Here is an 18,896-nt window from a genome sequence, read left to right as displayed (position 1 = left end):
GGCATAGCCTATTCAGTTGCAAGTGGGGCTGTGCCCATCTTCTCCCCCATTCGGTCAGTTGATGGCCCATCCAGGCACACCTATTCCCTCTATTGTGTGGCCACCACCCATCCTGCTAGTTGATGGCCCACCCAGACACACTGAATTTCTCTATTGTGAGGCTGGCTGGGAGCAATAAACAAAGTCTAATTGCCACCTACACCCAGTCATGTGATTCAGAAACAGGCTGCATGCACCAAAAAAGCCTGAAACCGGTCCTAGGATGCTTGATTCCTGTCCAGGGAAGACATGGGCTGGCAGTTCGGTCTGGACTGTTCCCATGAGGCACAGGGTCAAGACTGATTTGCATATGGCTATGTCTGAACTGGGTGGCGTGGTGACCAAAATAACGATGGATTAAACCCAGATCTGTGACTGGGGGTGAATGTTTGACAATGTTCAACATTCCGTCCATTTTCTTTTTGTGTTCCAAATAGTTAGGGCAGTAAAATGCTAACCGTCTAAATGTAAAAAGTACAATTGATAGACAGAATGCTGAACAATGTCAAACATTCACCCCAGTACAGAGATCCGGGTCTAAATCCATTGTTGTTTTGCTCTCCATGCCATTCCAGTTTAAGCGCAGCCATATGCAAATCAGTCCCAGTCCAGCCCGAACTGCCAGGCCAGGTCCTCCCTGGACAAGCATTTCCAAAATTGTGATTTTTTAAATACACTGCAAACTGCCCTCTGGGCTGTGTTTGGCCTACCTTAACCTAGGGGCGACATATGTATTAAAAAGGGAGTTTTACACCTGGTAGAGGTTTATCTTGCCAGGTCGAAATAGCAGTTTATAAACTGTACACACAGGCTTCAAAGGAAGCCTGAGACGTGTTTCAAAGGTTACTAAAGTGAGTGGCACAATGAGTGCTGCAGGCCCACTAAAAGCATTTAATTTACAGGCCCTATGTACATGTAGTACCATTTTAATATGGATTACACGTAAATTAAAGGTGCTAATTGAGTATGAGCTAATTTTACATGTTTAATGTAGAAAGCACATCCACCTTATCAGTGATTAGCAGTCGTAAAGTGCACAGAGTCCTAAAAGCCAACAAAAACAGGTTCAGAAAACAGTAGGGTGAAGGCAAAAAGTTTGGGAATGTCCCTGCAGAAAGGTCCAAGTCCATCACTCATCTATTTGATCTATACTCTACAACTGTGGTTGAATGCAAATAATGCAATACTCTGAGAAAAACACATACATAACTATCTGGGTATATATCATTGCATCATAATCATCCAGTAATGATGCCATGACTATGCCTGGCATCTCGCTCTTTAGCAGTCAGGCTCTTGTAATGGATGTATCTAAAATCTCCAGGGTACATTGGTTCTTCGAATGTCCATCTACTAGTAGTTTTTTATTCTCCAGGATAGGTATCTTGCGTAATTTGTTCGCCTTAGTTTCCTAATGGCCCTCTCGCATTGTATACTCATCCCATAAATTCACCTATGTAGACCCTTTAATTACAAATGTTATTGCATCCTTTTCAGTCACACATGAGGACTCTACCTGTTATTTCCTTTGAAATATAAATCTAACCCGTCTTTATTTAGCCCAAACAGCACATATCCGATAGTGTTTCTGGTCTAGTCAGGTATTTCTATATTTGACCCTCAATTATGTTTCATTTGGAGGCAAAAGGTCAGACATGCTCTACCACAGTACTTGAAATTCTCAAATCTGGTGCATCAGTGAACCATGTGACCATGTGACTAGTACACAATATCTAAGCCTAAAAATATATTTTCAAGGACTTTTACATTTTCTCCTTTATGTGTTGCTGAAGGATACCTCCCTAAATTGTAGCTCATGACATAGTTATAAACTTCAACCCACATAACAAAACTCCCAAAGGGGAGCGGGCAAATTCTCCTGCTCACTCAGGGCAAAACAATTCTTGTTCTCAAGACGTGAAGCATATATACGCACTGTACACATAGCAACACATATCACACCCATCTCATTTACTTGCCTCCAGTACATATCTTCCCCAAGGATCTGGACCTGACAACACCCTTGTCAATATTGTGAGGCACAATACATTTAGTCAGTCCATATAGTCAGTCCCCTTGCATATGTAGTGCATGGTGCATGAAGAGATTCCCCTCCCTGATGTAACTAATTTACAGTATTTGGCATGGTTATTTAATTGAATTTACTCTATATAGTTATTTATTTAAACCTCTATCTTCATAAATTGTGTTAATTGTGCACCATATCCATGTGTTTTAGTATTCAGCTTACCTAGACAATCAATCAAATATATACTTGCTTTATACCAGACTATTTCTGCTTTAAATGTGTCCATAAATTATAACTTCAAACATCAAACCACTTCTTTCCCATCCAGGGCATTCAATATAATCCTCATCATAATATACAGGGCCACCTTTTTCCATAAGAAATTCATGTGTATTTTTATTCCCATCTCTTTGTCACCCATTAACAAAACTTCAACATAACAGTTCAAGTCTGGTACTAGTAGGACCCTAAACATTGAGAATAGATCCCAACTGTGTCTCACAGCAAAATGTAGCCACCGTTCCGCACAGGCCATTGCCTTCCACCACCAAACTGAAAACAGGGAGAAGGCCAATAGATTATTGCTTTCCAAATGCCCTCTACAAAAGGCACATAAACGCATCTTCTAGTCCCTGACCCATCAATCATGCATTTCAATGTTGCATCAGTCTAGTATGTTACAACACTATTAAAATAATTTTGAATTCAAAGTTGACTTAATGGAAATATATAAAGTTAAATTACAAATTTGTTTCCCATCTTTAAATGAAAAATAAGTAAATTCTCACTGAAATAACGTTTTTATTTGCATTAATAAACATTAAATGTGATCTACAGAATTGTTTTAGTTATTTTTAGTAACATTTACTGTTACATGAGTTTATTCACTATATTAATTATTTTAATAACATTTACTTTTACACTAGTTTATTCACTATATTCGTTCAAACATCAGTCCTCTGAGATATGTGAACCGTTAGCTATCATGTTGTATTTATTCTAAATCGTTTCTTCAACTGCACTACTGTTTGCTATAGCTCCCTGCTTTTTGTCGCTGGTGTGCCATCATTGTGGATGAGCGTTATGCAATTTAATGCATACCTGGGGTAATCATTTTCTTCTGATTTTGTTGTCTTCTAGATTCTGTTAGACTTTGTTGTCCCCACCTCATGCATTATGTTGACTCCACCCCGTCTCCTGACTTTAGCCATCCCTCTGTCCAGTCTCACATAAATTCTAGTTCTGTATAGCAGGTGGACCATATAGGCTTTTACTAAATGAATTTGCATAGAAAAAGCCAGTATTTATTTTCCCTGGATCTCCTGGAGCATCCTTTTCACTCTATAAAAACAGTTTGTGTACTTATTGTATGAAGTCTGGACTCAGGAACAGTTGTTTTCTCAAACTTGATAGGCAACATTCCTCATACACAATGCAATATACCTTCTTTGTCCAACTCTGGGCCTGTTTATGACTTTTGACGGAGTAGTGGCGGCGATGCCAACTGCCACGCCACCGCCCCGCCAAAGGTTGCTGTCGCCCTTTGGCCAGATTACGACCAATTTTTGGTCTGGCGGGTGGGCGGCTAGGCGGTCCCGCTGAGGTGAGTCTTTCAAAGGCGGTGGTGCCTTCGAAAGAGGCACTGCAATGGGAACGTCATGTGGTGTTCCTTGAATGTTCATCCCGTGCAGGAACCTGGGAGTATGCACGGTAGGGGGCACATGTAGTGCGCCCCTGCATGCATCCCCAGGCTGAGGGTGTTCAGGGGGCTTTGTTTCAACACTGCCAGCCTTTTCATGGAGGGATGACCTCCATGAAACTGCTGGCGGTCCTGGAACTTGTAATATGCATGGTGGCGCCACAGCGGCACCACCTGCATATTGCATGGCCCCTGTCCACCGCACCACCGCCAGGGAATGGCGCTTCCCTGGCACAGCTGGTGGTCCAATTATGGTCTGACATCTAAAGTCGGAATAGGGCAGTCATACCGCCGGTACAGCAGTGGCTGGGCCGCCACTTCCACACCACCACGGGTCTGGTGGTCCTTGAACTGTTGGACTCATAATTAGGCCCTATGTTGGAAGCAACAATAGCTTTTTAGTGAATTGACCTAAATGTAAATCACATCAAAATGTTTGTGAATCAAGCCTTTTGCTTTTGTCGCAGCTCAAATATAGCACATCAAATGTTGACAAAGAAATCTCAAAGTCACTGCTAACGGAAAGGTAGGTAGCATTAAAGTCAAGAAAACTGGTGTTCTTAAAACTATATAAAGCTGATTCATGAACAGAGAAACATCAACAATTTGGCTCTAATCCACAAAACATTTCTATTTGTACTGTTGTTTACTCTTGTAATACTTTTGGTTAAATTCTGAAAACCCCAGTAAGCAGTACTATAAGAGTAAGGCACAGCAAAATCCTTCTGAATTTGTCCCTTTCTGTTTAGGCCAATTAACTAATAAGCTACGTTTGCTTCCAATAAACCAGAAAAAAAGAAAAGGGAAAGGTAATAACCAAGAAATTAAAAGTCCACCCAAAACTGCATCAAAGCTCAGCATCTTCATCGGTAAATCAGATATAATGTTCAACATTTAATAAAATATTACTTTGTTCAGGTGGCCAAAGAGAAACGTGCTACTTCATTTTTTTTCAATCTGCCTGCACACTCAACAGCCTAAATGCAGTGAATAATATTATAAAGGTGATGTATGCTACCAGCAGTTAGCACATTTAAATAATGGGCCTTGCGACTTGCAAATATAATTTGGTATTCTATTGTAAATCTTTTTAGCAAGAATGTCTCACCCATAATCACTCAATGGTTAAAAGTATGACCACAAACTGTTGTGTGAGCAATAATCCTTCATCCTGTTAGACTTCAGATATGAAAAATACTACGCGTCAACATATAAAAAAAGCCCAAAAACATTAACATAATAAAACATACATTATAAGGTGGCACACAGTGAGGTTTCTGAGCAGGTAGAAACATGTACACTTGTAATTCTTCTTACCCATTGTCCTCTAGATAAACTCTTGTCACGATCCATACGCTTGTGAATATAGTTGGGATTCCTGTAAAATAGAAACTGTCATATGAGGTTGGTAACATTAATTTCTATAACAAAACAGAAAGCACTAAGTACTTGGATACATGAAAAAAACACCTCCATCATGAGGTGATTTTAGATGTGCCAAGTGATGTTTATTATCAACTGCAATAGATCGTTGCAATCTGATTCATAGTCAATTTAGTGCATCTTAATGAAACCTGAGAGGTCCAGTGCACAAAGAATTTGCATGAGTACTCATAACTTACTTTTATAGTACTCCTTGCTTAATGCTTCATTTCATTATTAAGCCAGGAGTAACTAACAACAAGATCTTTCTGAATTGGGCCCTTCGTGTGCAAAACATTCATCTGCAAGTGTCAATACTCCAAACCTGAATCACAGAGTCCAGATCTATGGGCTGGCACATTCCTAAATGAGACAATCCCTTTGGTACTGAAGATTGTCCATAGAACTATGTTAGATGCAGTGGAGGAAAAGGAGGCTCTACGAGAAGAGTTTTAAAAATGTAATAAACACCCATAAACATATTTTAAGATCTGTTGCCTCACCCACAAAGCTTTAGTTGGTAAAGGACCAAAATACCTACACCAGAAGTTCATTTTTTTTATTTTTTTTTATTTAAGCAGGGCAGAAAACAAAAAAAGGAAGATACATTAATACATCAAATATTATCAGTTTCATACATTGTCATACATATCCTATGGGTACCTTATTAATGTCAGTCCAGAGAGAGAGCTAAACAAGTCCTTCACAATGAATAATATACTACAATATATACACAACCTTGGTATTATTTACATTATCGATGAAATACAGTTTGATTTCCCAAATATTCTTGCCCTATTTATCTAATTTCTTCCAACCATTTAATCATAGGTGCCCATGTCTTATAGCCTTTCTTCCTGACTCGATAGCCCCTAATCTCAAATAGTGCCATTTCTTGAGTATGTACATTAAGGAGCCGGTAAAACTATGCTAAATAACTAGGCGCTTCCACCTCTTTCCAAGCTGCTGCAATCAGTTTCAGTTTTCAGTTTTAATTCACGTTTATTTGGACCGTAGATCCATAAACAAAACACTCCGGGCCCGATTCACAGAACTAACTTAAGACAAAATCCTAAACTTACTACCATTTTCGTATTCACAGAAGGCACTTACTCATTTTGGTATTCACAGAAGACACTAACTCACTTCGGTATTCACAGAAGTTAGGAGTCCTAACTTTAGGATTCCTAAATGCCGTCTGTGAATACCGAAAGTCTTAAAATTAGGATTTTTCTCAGTTTAGGAGTCCTAAAGTTAGGACTCCTAACTTTACTACTACTAAACTGAGAAAAATCCTAATTTTAAGGCTTTCAGGAGTCACAGAAGGCATTTAGGAGTCCTAAAGTTAGGAGTCCTAACTTTAGGACTACTAAATTGAGAAAAATCCTTATTTTAAGACTTTCGGTATTCACAGAAGGCATTTAGGAGTCCTAAAGTTAGGAGTCCTAACTATACTACTGCTAAACTGAGAAAAATCCTAATTTTAAGGCTTTCGGGAGTCACAGAAGGCATTTAGGAGTCCTAAAGTTAGGAGTCCTAACTTTAGGACTACTAAATTGAGAAAAATCCTTATTTTAAGACTTTCGGTATTCACAGAAGGCATTTAGGAGTCCTAAAGTTAGGAGTCCTAACTATACTACTACTAAACTGAGAAAAATCCTAATTTTAAGGCTTTCGGTATTCACAGAAGGCATTTAGGAGTCCTAAAGTTAGGACTCCTAACTTCTGTGAATACCGAAATGAGTAAGTGCCTTCTGTGAATACCAAAATGAGTAAGTGCCTTCTGTGAATACCAAAATGGTAGTAAGTTTAGGATTTTGTATTAAGTTAGTTCTGTGAATCGGGCCCACAATATTTAAAATTACATCTTAAAAAGTTCATTTCTTTTAAAACAATAAAATACATCTTAAAAACTCATTTAAACACCTTTATAACCTAAGTTGCACATAGTCTATTTGCTACAGCTCAATAAAAGTATTCAAAAATACTTTCACTTTTTGCATAAACTTCCCCATAGCAACAGCAATATCTAAATTAGTCATTTCGGTTATCAGTGCGACAGCCTGTGTCCTAGTTTTTATCTCATATAACTAAATAATGGTTTTAAAAACATGCATCGTAATTCTAAAAGCCTTTGGCAATCTAATAATATATGTAACAGATCACAATGTGTGTGCAAAGTGCAAGTACCTCTTCCCATCTTGTTGATCATGGCACTTTTTATCATATAATTTGTATAACATGGGTTTACCCCAATTCTTACCCTAAAGACCTCCCTCCGTAATCCACAAACTGGTAGCCTATCAATATAAGGGAAACATTGATTATCTTCCCAAGCAACAGTCATGAAATGTACTGATGGTTTATTCCCAAGATACTTTCGATCCTCTGCAATAGATATTTCCTTCCCCAGCGATTTGAGGATCTTTTTGTCAATATTTACCACAGAATCGTTAGGGCCCAGGGTAACCTCCATCCTACGATATAACTTCTTCATGGTTGCCCTGATCTCTTTTGCCCATCTTAACTCGCTTTTCTCTACTTCAATTTTACACCATTGGGATACTTTTATGTTTCCATCGGCCCCTAATCGTTGCCAGAAGCGAAGCAGGGCCATACCAGCTAACATACCCCATGAAGTCAGTCCTAATTCCAATCTTACGGCCTTAACCATTGACGATTGAGGGAGCGTAAATACGTTTTTTAAATTTTTACCTTCCTCCAGGTCCCAGGTCACCTTCCCAGTTAGATATATCAATTCAGCACCATACAGAAATTGTGGAGGTACCATAGCGGAATAAGCTTTTAGCACTGGGCCATCCGACATTTCACCATAGACTTTGTTAAATATTTTCAGGCCACTGATTGTTGTTGAGGATCTCAATTTTAATGCATCTAAATGGGTATACCACTTCATGCTCTTCTCAAACCATAACCCCAGGTATCTGTATTCGGAAACTGCTTCCACTTTCTCGGTCCCCATCCACCAGGTAAAACCGGATTTCTTTCGGCCAAAAGTCATAGTTTTGGTCTTATCCATATTAATCACCAGTTTTTTCTTCAAACAATAAGCTTTAAAAGAGTTCAGTTTCCTTTGCAGGCCCACTTCGGTCTGGTCCATAATTACCAGATCGTCAGCATAGAGTAAGCAGGCAATATGCTTCCCATCTAGTTTCGGGCTAGCCCCAATCGGATCCCCTAGAATCGAAGGTAGATCTGCCAGGAACAAGGAGAACAACAGGGGGGCCAATACGCATCCCTACCGTAACCCATTTCCAATGTTGCAATCAACAGCCTAGCTACTGCCACTGTCATAAATATAAAATCTATCTGTGATGGTGATAGACCTAATCTATAGTCAAATCCAAATAACATTAGTGTCGAGGTTAGATTAACATTTTTGTTAATAGATTTTGTCCAAAATTCTTCTATGCCTGTTTTAAGGGATATCAGTTTACTACATGTGGAAAACATATGTGTTATATCTGCAGGTCCATCCTGACACCGAGGGCATGTATCGTTTTCCCATTTCCACCACTTAATTATCTTCGCCGGAGTATAATACAAATTAAATATAGTTTTGTAGCGCTGTGATTTGAGATTAGCTGAGAGAAAATTCTTTTTTGCTAATTCTAGTGTCCTATCTATATCTATTTCTTCATCTCCTAATTTCTCTACCCATTTGGTCTCAATTTTCCCTATATCATCCGGGAGATTTCCCAACAGAATATTATAGTAATCCCCAATCCGAGCTTTCCCCCAAAAAGCCAGTTCTAAAACTGGTATAGAATCCAGATTAAAAGTCTCTTGTGGAAGTGTCTTCAACCAGCTCCAGATTTGAATATATTTAAATTGAGATCGTTCATCGATTCCCTTAAGTCCAAAAATCTTATAATCTCTGATTTATTATTATACAAATGACTAATTTTATCGATCCCAACCATTGCCCACCCTCTTGCAATAGCATCATCCATCCCAACTGGAAACAGTGATGAGCCCCACAGTGGGGTATATCTATTATATTTTGTGATTTTTAATGCGCCTGTAACTTTCCTCCATACCCCCCAGGCAGATTTTAAACATTTAAATCGGGTTTTTTTGTAGTAACTGGGTTCTATATTCCTCAAAAATATACCCGAAGCCTCATTACCGATAGCTAGATGGTATATTGATGGCAGATCATTTTCGCTCGGAGCCTTGTCTTTTAACAGAGGAACCATTTGTTGTAAAAACACTGCCCAATAATACAGTTGTAAATTTGGTGCTGCCCACCCACCTCTATCTTGGGGCAGTTAGATATTTTAGTGATCGTCTAATTTTCTGATATTGCCATATAAAATTTGAAAATATTGCCTCCATTTTACGACTAGCAAGCACCGGTAATTCTAAAGGAATTGAACGAAATAGATATAAGATTTTTGGGAAGACCTTCATTTTTAAAACATTGATCCTCCCAACTATAGTTAGCTGAATTTTGTCTATCCGCCTTAGGTCTTTCCCAATTTCGTATAATGCTTGGTCGAGATTATTTGTCCATATTTTTTCTAAGTCTGCTCCTATCTTTACCACCAGATAGGTTGCAAATTCAGTTTGGCGTTGATCTAGAATATTACCTTTCCTTGAACAAATGATCTGTGTCTTATTTTTATTTAGTAAATATCCAGATCTACCTCCAAATTCTTCCGCCATCCTTTCAACTTCTCTCATTGCCAGCTCTGGCTCAGATGTCGTGATGACAATTTAATCTGCATATGCCAGCACTTTTGTTTCATAGCCACTAGTTTTCATAGATCTAATATTAACATTTCTAAGTAGTTGTTCAATGAAGGGGTCTAAATAGATGGCAAAAAGAATCGTAGAACATGGACCCCCTTGTCTTGTCCCTTTAGCTATTTTTATGACTGCTGAAGTATTGCCCATAATTTGTAATTTAGCTATTGGGTTATAATACATCGCTCGAATAGCTGTTAAAAGTCGTGGTCCAAACCCTCGTACCAATAGAGCATCCCATAGATATTGCCAGGCCATTCGGTCAAAAGCCTTCTCGTCATCTAAAAAAATTATAGACATTTTTTCCTTTTTGGCCTCAGCAATATCCAATAGCGATATCGCCCTTCTGATATGATTCGTTGTTCCACGGCCTGGGATAAAGCCATGCTGCCATGGTGACACTAATTGGACTATCACTTTCTGTAGCCCATTTGCTACTCATACATTTCCTTCTGGTATGCTTGGTATGTTTGAGCTGCATGCACCTGGAAGTGTTTGTTTATTTCAGCTTTAATAACGGCAATTTTCATCCATAATTCATTCAATAGCCTCTGTTCACCTTGTACAATCTGTTCAGTGTGGGTAATCTCTAATTGTGCACATTCAGCCATTAATACATGAATCTTATTTTGTCGCTGTTTCTTCTGATGCCCCACATATTTTATCGTCTCCCTGCGTAATCCTGCTTTGTATGCGTCCCATACCATGATCCTTGAGGTACTATATCTGTTCATATCAAAATATTCATTCGTCCAACTTTTTAAATAACATTTACACATCTCATCAGATAATAGTTTACGGTCAAATGTCCATTGCCGTATTCCCTGATTTTTGAAAATGTGCCAGTCTATTTTTAATATCAATGGATTGTGGTCGGAAAAATTTGAGGTATTTTCTTAATTTCCATATTTTCCAGCAGTGAGGTAGAGACCATAAAATAATCTAGACACACTTATTTTTTATGTGGATGCGAATAGTATGTATACCCCGGGTCATTAGTATACTGGTATACCCAGGCATCAGTTAACCCATATGACTCTCGACAAGCTTTTATTGCCCGGTAGACCTGTGGTTTCCTACTGTGATACTGAGAAAAGGTTGGTCGTGAATTTTCATTATGTATATTAAAATCTCCACAGATTATTAGTGGGGTCGACCAGGTTGCTAGCTCCATTTCTAGATCTGTCCAAATTTTCGGGTCATCTTGATTAGAGCCATACACCGTAGCTATTGTTATCCCTGTTTCTAATGTGACAATGGCCCATCTGCCCCATTTATCCGCCAAAGTACGTTTCACGGATCCTACATTATGCCGCAAATATATCGCAACTCCTCTTATCATTGTCGTCTGTGTTGAGCATATTACCATTTCATATCCCCTTACCTGCAGACATTTTTTATTGGCCCATGAAATATGCGTCTCTTGTAAACACATAACTTCTGGATTCCAAAATCGTAAAATTTCAAACGCCCTTTCTCTTTTTTTCCTATTGATTAATCCTCCCACATTCACTGAACACATCCTAATTTTACCCATAGCTTTTCCCCTTTGTTGTTTCTTTCATATGATCTACCATCTCTTTTAACGTGTTTTGTTTTTCCTCTCCCTCCTTTATTTGGTCTACCCTGCTTGAGTTTTTCTCTCCTTTTCTCCCCCTTCCCATCCCCCCTCTATCCCACCCTGTCTGACCCCTAAGCCCCCCCCTCACTCCCCCTTGGAAGCTTCCAGACCTAGGTCTGGCGTCAGATGGATACGAAGCCATATCCCCAATCCATCCCCCCCTCTCCTTCTTCCATTGCAGCCAAACTAGTTATCTTTGCACTTTTTCATAGTTTTTCATAATTCAATATAACACACATCCTGCCCTCCAGCATTATACTCCGTTCAGTCCCCCGTTTCCAAATCATTGAGCTAAGGTAATGAATCATGTGTTCCTTCCTCCCTTACTTCTTTAGCTCATCTAAAAATTCTTTGTCCTTAACTTTCGAGATAAAGAAACGAGATCTATCCCCAACCACTACTTTCAGTTTGGCCGGGTTCATAAGATAAGCCTGGGAACCTTTATCTTGGAATGAACTTATCATCTGTAATACAGTAACATGGCAAAAATCAGGACACGTGAAAAACTCGAACCCCTCGATCTGAGACTTCTTATCTGGTCTGGCTTTTTCAAATACAGCCTGCCTGAGAAGATAGTTCCCAAAATAAACCAATATAGCTCGGAGAGGAAGCAAGATGGCGGGAGGCTGAGGCAACGCTGAGGCACCGCTTACGACGCTAATTCCCTGATCCACTGAGAACCCCTCTCAAGATTAAGAAATGTATCCTAGATCAGCAGGATGCTAAAAGAGGTTATTGATGCTATATTGGATCTGCACCCCCCCTGCTCCGTGATACTGAAGCGACAATCAAAGGAGTTGAGACGTACCTGTGGGAATACACGCGGAGTGCAACAACCTGAGTTTTGTGGGAGCTGTCGATTCACTGTGATACACGGAGACACCCAAGCTGTCATGAAGCCAAAGGGACCCGTGACGGCGGCGGCAGCCGCAATCTTGACTCGAGGGAAGGCTGCGGCGGGTGTCCGAAATCCGCCGCTGGAGACGCTGGTGGAGGATGGTGTAACACCTGGGGTTTTGCGGCAACAGGGACGCCGTGGACAGATGACAAATCGAAAAGAACCCGCTGAGGAGAAAGGGCGAAAAGGAAAAGCCATGGTGAACTACCAGCCTAAAACCGGCCCGACTATTGTGGAGCTGTTTTCGGGGAGAAAGAAACTTGCCGGTGTTGCAGAACAGGTCCAGCAAGATAGCGAGAGGCCAGAATCAGACCCGGCTGGAGAAGTAACCCCCACATTTTAACCCGTGTGGCTGATGTATCTCTGCTGGTTCAGCAACAGGATCTGGATCAGGTACAGACTGCAAAAGACATGAAAGGAAGGCTATAAATATATTGTTAACTCAGACCGAACAGGCTGAACAGATGCCGGAGGGGGGGAGCTCATTAATTTTATTAAATGAAACATCAAATTTTGTGGAGACTTCAGATCTCTTAATGACTGATGATACCGGGGGGGGGGGGGCACTGGGCAAGGAGGGGAACTAGACCAGTCTGAGAATATGCCAGCTTGTGCGGTTCAAATTAAGAATACTATCATTAATGTTACGGCTGGGACTAAAGACGGTGACGGTGAGGTACAATCTAATCCGGAAACAACAGTACCGCAAACTGTATGCTCTGTTAACGGTGTAAGGGAGAAGGAACAAAGGAAAGATTTGAGTGCTAGCATGGTGGCAATAAAGAATAAAAAAGCAAAAAAATCTAGGAGTAATATTGCTCTTAAAAGCTGGAATAAGAAACTACCAGAAAGTTATAGGCAACGAGGACTCAAGACCAATAAATCTAATGAAGGTCAGCTAATAACTAATGAGAGACAGCACATAACGAATATCGAGAAAGAAATGTCAGATCCTTTTTACTCCCTTTCTGATGGAACAACATCAATTGAGGATTCATCCATGATTTTGAGTTCAAGTGAGGAAGAGAGTGATTCGGGAAATAAATCAGATGCTACTGTGCAGGACTCTGCTATAATCAGAAGGAAGGGCAGCCAGACACCTATTCTCCATGATCAGGAAAGGCATGAACTACAGTGGGGCTATATGCCCACAAATCAACTCACTGGGGAACAGCTACCAAGGCTGGAAAACAGTTTAAATACTACGATGAATGCCACATTGCAGCCTGTATTGGCTCATCGGTAGGAAAGTAAGCAAGAAAATAAGCGGACACAAACAGCTATACGCAAGATGCAAGGCTCAGTTCGCAAAATTGCTAAAGTCTGTGGGGAAATCTCGGATAGGCTTACAATGCTGGAGACAAGAACTGAAAATTTGGAGATGGATGTCATGGCAGCCCAAATACAAGTTGAGTCGCAAGAGGCAAGATTTGTGGATATTCACTGGAAAATTGAAGATCGGGAAAACCGCCAACGGAGGAACAATTTAAGATTTTTGGGCCTTCCAGAAGATAAGGGGGGACGGATTTACGCCTCTTTATGATTGATATATCGGCCAAAGCCGATCCCGAGCTTACAGGTTGGAATTGGGCACAAGAAATACAGAGAGCTCACCGAATCCCGCTAAATGTCAATCAGAACACTCAAACTGACCTACACCAGAAGTTTCAACGCTATCTCCCTGGGAGGGAATTTGTAATCAGTGGATAAAGAGATACTCACCATTCCCCGCATTGGTCGATTAAGGTGTGGAGGCAGATCTTTTTCTTACCTGGTCCCCACCTACTGGAATCATTTGCTTTTTCACTTTCATGGGTGCACTGATTACACCACATTCAAGAAATTATTAAAGATGCACTAAAGATGCACCTATTTTAAGCTTGCTCTCTGGTCCGGCTGTTGTGACTATCCTCAGCGCCGAGATACCCAGCTGGAGTAATTTTTGCGCAATATTAAATTAAGATAAAATAACATAATAACATGTGAATATATTGTTATTTACAAATATTTCATAGGCTTTTTTCATACTGGAAACACTTGTTACTGTACTTCTTGGAAAGTGAAGGAAATGCTGCCCTATTAGCTGGGAGTGTGAGGAATTAGTTTATCCACAGAAAATAATATTTCAGTGGAGAAAAACATACAATAAAAATGTCAAAAACTAATTTCCTGCTGTCCAATTTCAGGGGATTGCTCGCTGTGAAGATGACAGGAGTACTAAGCCTTAGTGGGCAGGAGCACACATAGATCTGTACAACTTGGCTAGATTTGCATTCATACTCCAGAGGATTTATAATGATGTAGCACATATTAAAAATAGTGCTAAAATAATGCATTTCTATTCAGAAAACACTCCATCCACAGTTAGATGTGCATCTTCCTTAAACTATTCCCAGTACTAACCCCTCTAGCATCTTACAAATCTTATCCTCATTCTACATTTCACATTCCCCACAGTACAGGAAGAACATGCAGCTCTGCTGTAAATACCACATACCTCCTTTCTCATAACTTAAAAATGGTATCCAAGCCATAAAGAACACATTTTAAATATTTAAATATTACTTGAACAGAACAACATCTTTATATTTCCCAGATCTCTCTACTTTTCTATCTGATCTTATTCTCAACCAATATTGTGACTTTTTCAGATACTGTCCTTTGAGTGACCAAATGTATTGTATCATCTTCTTGAACCACACTTTTACATTTTACATCTCACCATTCGGTTGAGATTTCAAATGCAAGAATCTTCTGTCTTTGTAGCATTTTTGAATACCTTACCACCCTTATAGGTTTACTAAACTTTGAAAGTTTATCATGACTTGCTGCAGCTTTGACTCTCAGAAAGTCCCCACAACCACCTTGAATTTTCTTACACCTTGCTTGTGATTAACATGTTCTTCTTTTGTCTTCAACTTTCCTTTTTCTCTTATTTTCCGCTCTCCTCTTTTACTCACCTTCATTCTTTCCAATATTTGTCCATGCAGGATATAACAGTGTTAGCCTTTCTTCCTCTACATAACTTGAAAGGAGCATAACCTGTGGTGTTATGAGGTGTGACCCTGTAACTTCAATCCATCTCAACTTCCAGTCTAAAGATTTCACACTATACTTAGCCAATGAAATGGTTTAAGAATTTTATTAAACCTTTTCACCATTCCATTGGTGTCAGGATATAAGGAGCATCTCTTGTGATAAATACCTCTTTCACAAAAAACTGTGTCATTTCCTTAGAGGTAAATTGTACTCCATTGCCAGTGAGAAATATCTTAGGAAGACCTTTCTTGCTAAAGGTTTCCAAAAGAAAGTTTGTTGATGCTTCTCCTATTTATCTCATCCACTATTTTAATTTCAGGACATCTTGAAAACATATCTACCAACACTACAATAATATAAGCCCCATAAACATCATTGCTCATCCCATGCCTTCTGAGGCAATCACCTTTTATTCATGGGTTGTTCTTGTAGATCTTGCCACTTTGAGAATACTCCATGTATTCCCTCACAAATTTCTCCACCTGTTTGTCTATTCCTGAACACCGGGAATTCATTTGAAACCCTTTCTTTGCCCTACTTATCCCCCTGGTGTCCTTCGTTTCTTTTAAACAAAATTTTAAGATTTTCAAATAACACAAAACAATGAACATTAGTTGCCACAACATAGTACTTCAGAAACAGAGACTGGTATATCTATTGTGGTAGTATTGCACATCAGAAACAGACAATGATCTTTGCATAGTAGTAGAGAGAAATGAAGGTTAAAATTTGCACATCTCTCAAACACGTACAGCCCAAATGCATACGTATTAAAACATGTCACTTCTCCTCATCAGCTAGCAACTAACAAGCAACAACGCCAAATACACCCTCCTTTAGTTAACCCTAACCAAGCTGTGTGATTTTATGTTTTCATCCCACCCCAAGGTCCTTCACTAAAATGAATTACTTCCACCTTCTGAATCCTCCAGCAAAATCTGGGAACTGTCAGATGTATCTGAGCCAACACCCAAGCCCGTAGGTTATCTACTAAATGTTCCCATGCTCTAGCCTGATCAATATTTCCCCGCCTTCTTTTCAATCCACGAAACAATATAGCACTCTCAAGTCTTGCCCATTTAACCAGCTCATCTCACCATTTAAGCACTCAATTTCCCCCATCAGATTTCCAATGCATTGTCAATTCTCTTTTTGCAAGTATCAATGCCAAATCAATAATTCTAGTACTGTTTTTCACTTTTTAGGACATGGGTCACCCTCATGGCGCCAGGCCAGAGTTATACAAGGGACCACCTGTTGCGTGATATCATTGACACAGTCTACCTCTGCCTCCAAATTAGTTTCCCATATAACTTTCAGATCTGTAAGGGAAGTTAGAATGTTTGCAAATAAGCATAATTCTGCATCTTGATATAGATCTCCAATGTTGTTTAACCCATAAGCAGTTCACCCAGCAATCCCCCCAAATCCCCCTGATGGGCCACCATCTTCAACCACCTTAGTGGCAGATCTGGAAAGTAGTGTTTAGGGACACGAGTTTGCTGCAAACAACATTGCCAGCACCACTGTATCACCAGTAAATCCCAGGAGGGTGCATGCAGTCACCTCCGGGGAACCGAGAGGACCTGCAATTAGTCTCTCAAATGAGGAGGTGCACCAATAACACCCTCATCAGGATGCAACCTACAGTAAATCCACTGGTTGAACCACTGCAGCTGTGCCGCCAAGTAATATGACTCAAAGTCTTGTGCAGCCAACCCACGCTCCACTACAGGTCGCTACAATTTAGCTAGCGACACCCTACATCTTATAGTCCCCAAATCTGTCTCAAAAGCAGTGATTCCAGCTCTTGAAACAGCTGGTGAAGCAAAAATAGTAGCAAAGTAGAGAAAAATGAAGCAGTCTCGAAGCACCACCATCTTAGCCACCAATATTCTACGAGCCACAGATAATGGTAATGCTGGCCAAAAGTTTATACTACTTCTAAGCGCTCCAACTGCTGCCCCAACATTACTATCCAATAAATCTTGGTGGTTATGATATAAGTTAAGTCCTATATATTTCACGCATGTAGGGTTCCAGGTAAGTCTGAGTTGGTTCTGAGAAGGGCCAGTATCCCCACAAAACGGAAATCGATGGGATTTCTGCCAATTAATGTGTATGCCTGAAACTGCACCAAAGCGATCCAGCATATTTATTGTGCCAGGCAAGCCTATTCCAACATCTCTGAGGAACAAAGCAAATCATCAGTATATAAAGCTGCATAAATGGATTGCCCACGAACTGCTAACCCATTGTAAAATATCCCTGCATGATCACTGTTGGCCAATGACACCATTGCAATGGCAAATAATAAGGGGGAGAGTGGACACCACTGCCCAGTACCTCGCCCCACTTCATATGAATCAGATATAGTTCTGCGAATGCGTACCCACATTGTTGGACCCATATAGAGGAATCTGACCCAGCCTATAATCCCATGTCCCAAACCTCATACGTCGCAGCTCAACCACTTCCGCAATACAGCGACCTCTGATCACAGTTTTAGATGCATCCCACTCAATCAAAGGAGATGTAGCAGACCCAGCATTATCTGCAAAATAATCACTTATTGCCTCACCAAGACCGGATCATCCAATGCCTCTACCCGTAATCGCCAGTCAGAGATACGTGCACACTCACGCTCCCAATTCAAAGTCAGTAACACTGGGTTATGATCTGAAATTGATCACCACAAATTTTCTACACCATGTAACATTCCATGCACAGGCTTAGTACACAAACAGGTATCAAATCAAACATGAAGCTTGTGCATACCAGAATAGAACGAGTAGTCTCGGACCGTCAGTGTGAAGTCGCCTCCAAGAGTCTACCAGCCCCCATTGTGGCAGCTAGCCAGAGAAGGTGCATTCCAATCGGGCAACTGGGGACTCTCCCAAAGATGTATGGGAACGATCAAGAGCATGGCCAGCAACAAAATTAAAGTCATCACCCAATATTATGGTCTGAGTCAGGTAAGGTGCCCTAGAAATCTCTGCAAACCCCACCCCCCGGTCAGTATTGGGAGTGTAGATTCCAACTATTGAGAAGACGCACCCAGGCAACTTCCCGGTAATAACCACAGATCTACCCACCGGGTCTACAATCTCAGAGGTTTTGTGAAAGGGAATCCCTGGTCATTTCCATAACAAAACTCCTCTGGCAAAGGCTGAGTAAGTCGTAGCACACACCTGACCCTGCCATCTTTTATGGAGAGCCAAGCCCTCAGACTTAGTAAGAAGGGTTTCCTTCCTGCAATAGTGCTATGTCTGCTCCTGCCTCTTAAGGTAGCAGTAGCCTTTGTACCTCTTAGACATATTATTAAGACCCTGGACCTTCTAATAGATGAAGTTATACTTAACGGGGGACGCAACATGAA

The 18,896-nt window shown here is 40.3% G+C and overlaps 1 protein-coding gene across 1 annotated transcript in view; it reads right to left on the bottom strand.

The window, feature by feature from the left end:
* Positions 1-18,896, bottom strand: part of VIPR2 (vasoactive intestinal peptide receptor 2) — a 961,249-nt gene that overhangs the window by 100,312 nt on the left and 842,041 nt on the right. Inside the window, exon 8 of the mRNA XM_085631945.1 lies at positions 5,085-5,145. Within this exon, the coding sequence (XP_085488071.1) occupies positions 5,085-5,145 (61 nt within the window). The remainder of the gene's footprint in view (positions 1-5,084; positions 5,146-18,896) is intronic.

This window comes from Triturus cristatus, chromosome 10 (assembly GCF_964204655.1).
Source record: "Triturus cristatus chromosome 10, aTriCri1.1, whole genome shotgun sequence".
NCBI lineage: Eukaryota > Metazoa > Chordata > Amphibia > Caudata > Salamandridae > Triturus > Triturus cristatus.
The sequence above is the reverse complement of the archived record's forward strand: the minus strand, read 5'-3'. Positions and strand labels throughout refer to the sequence as shown.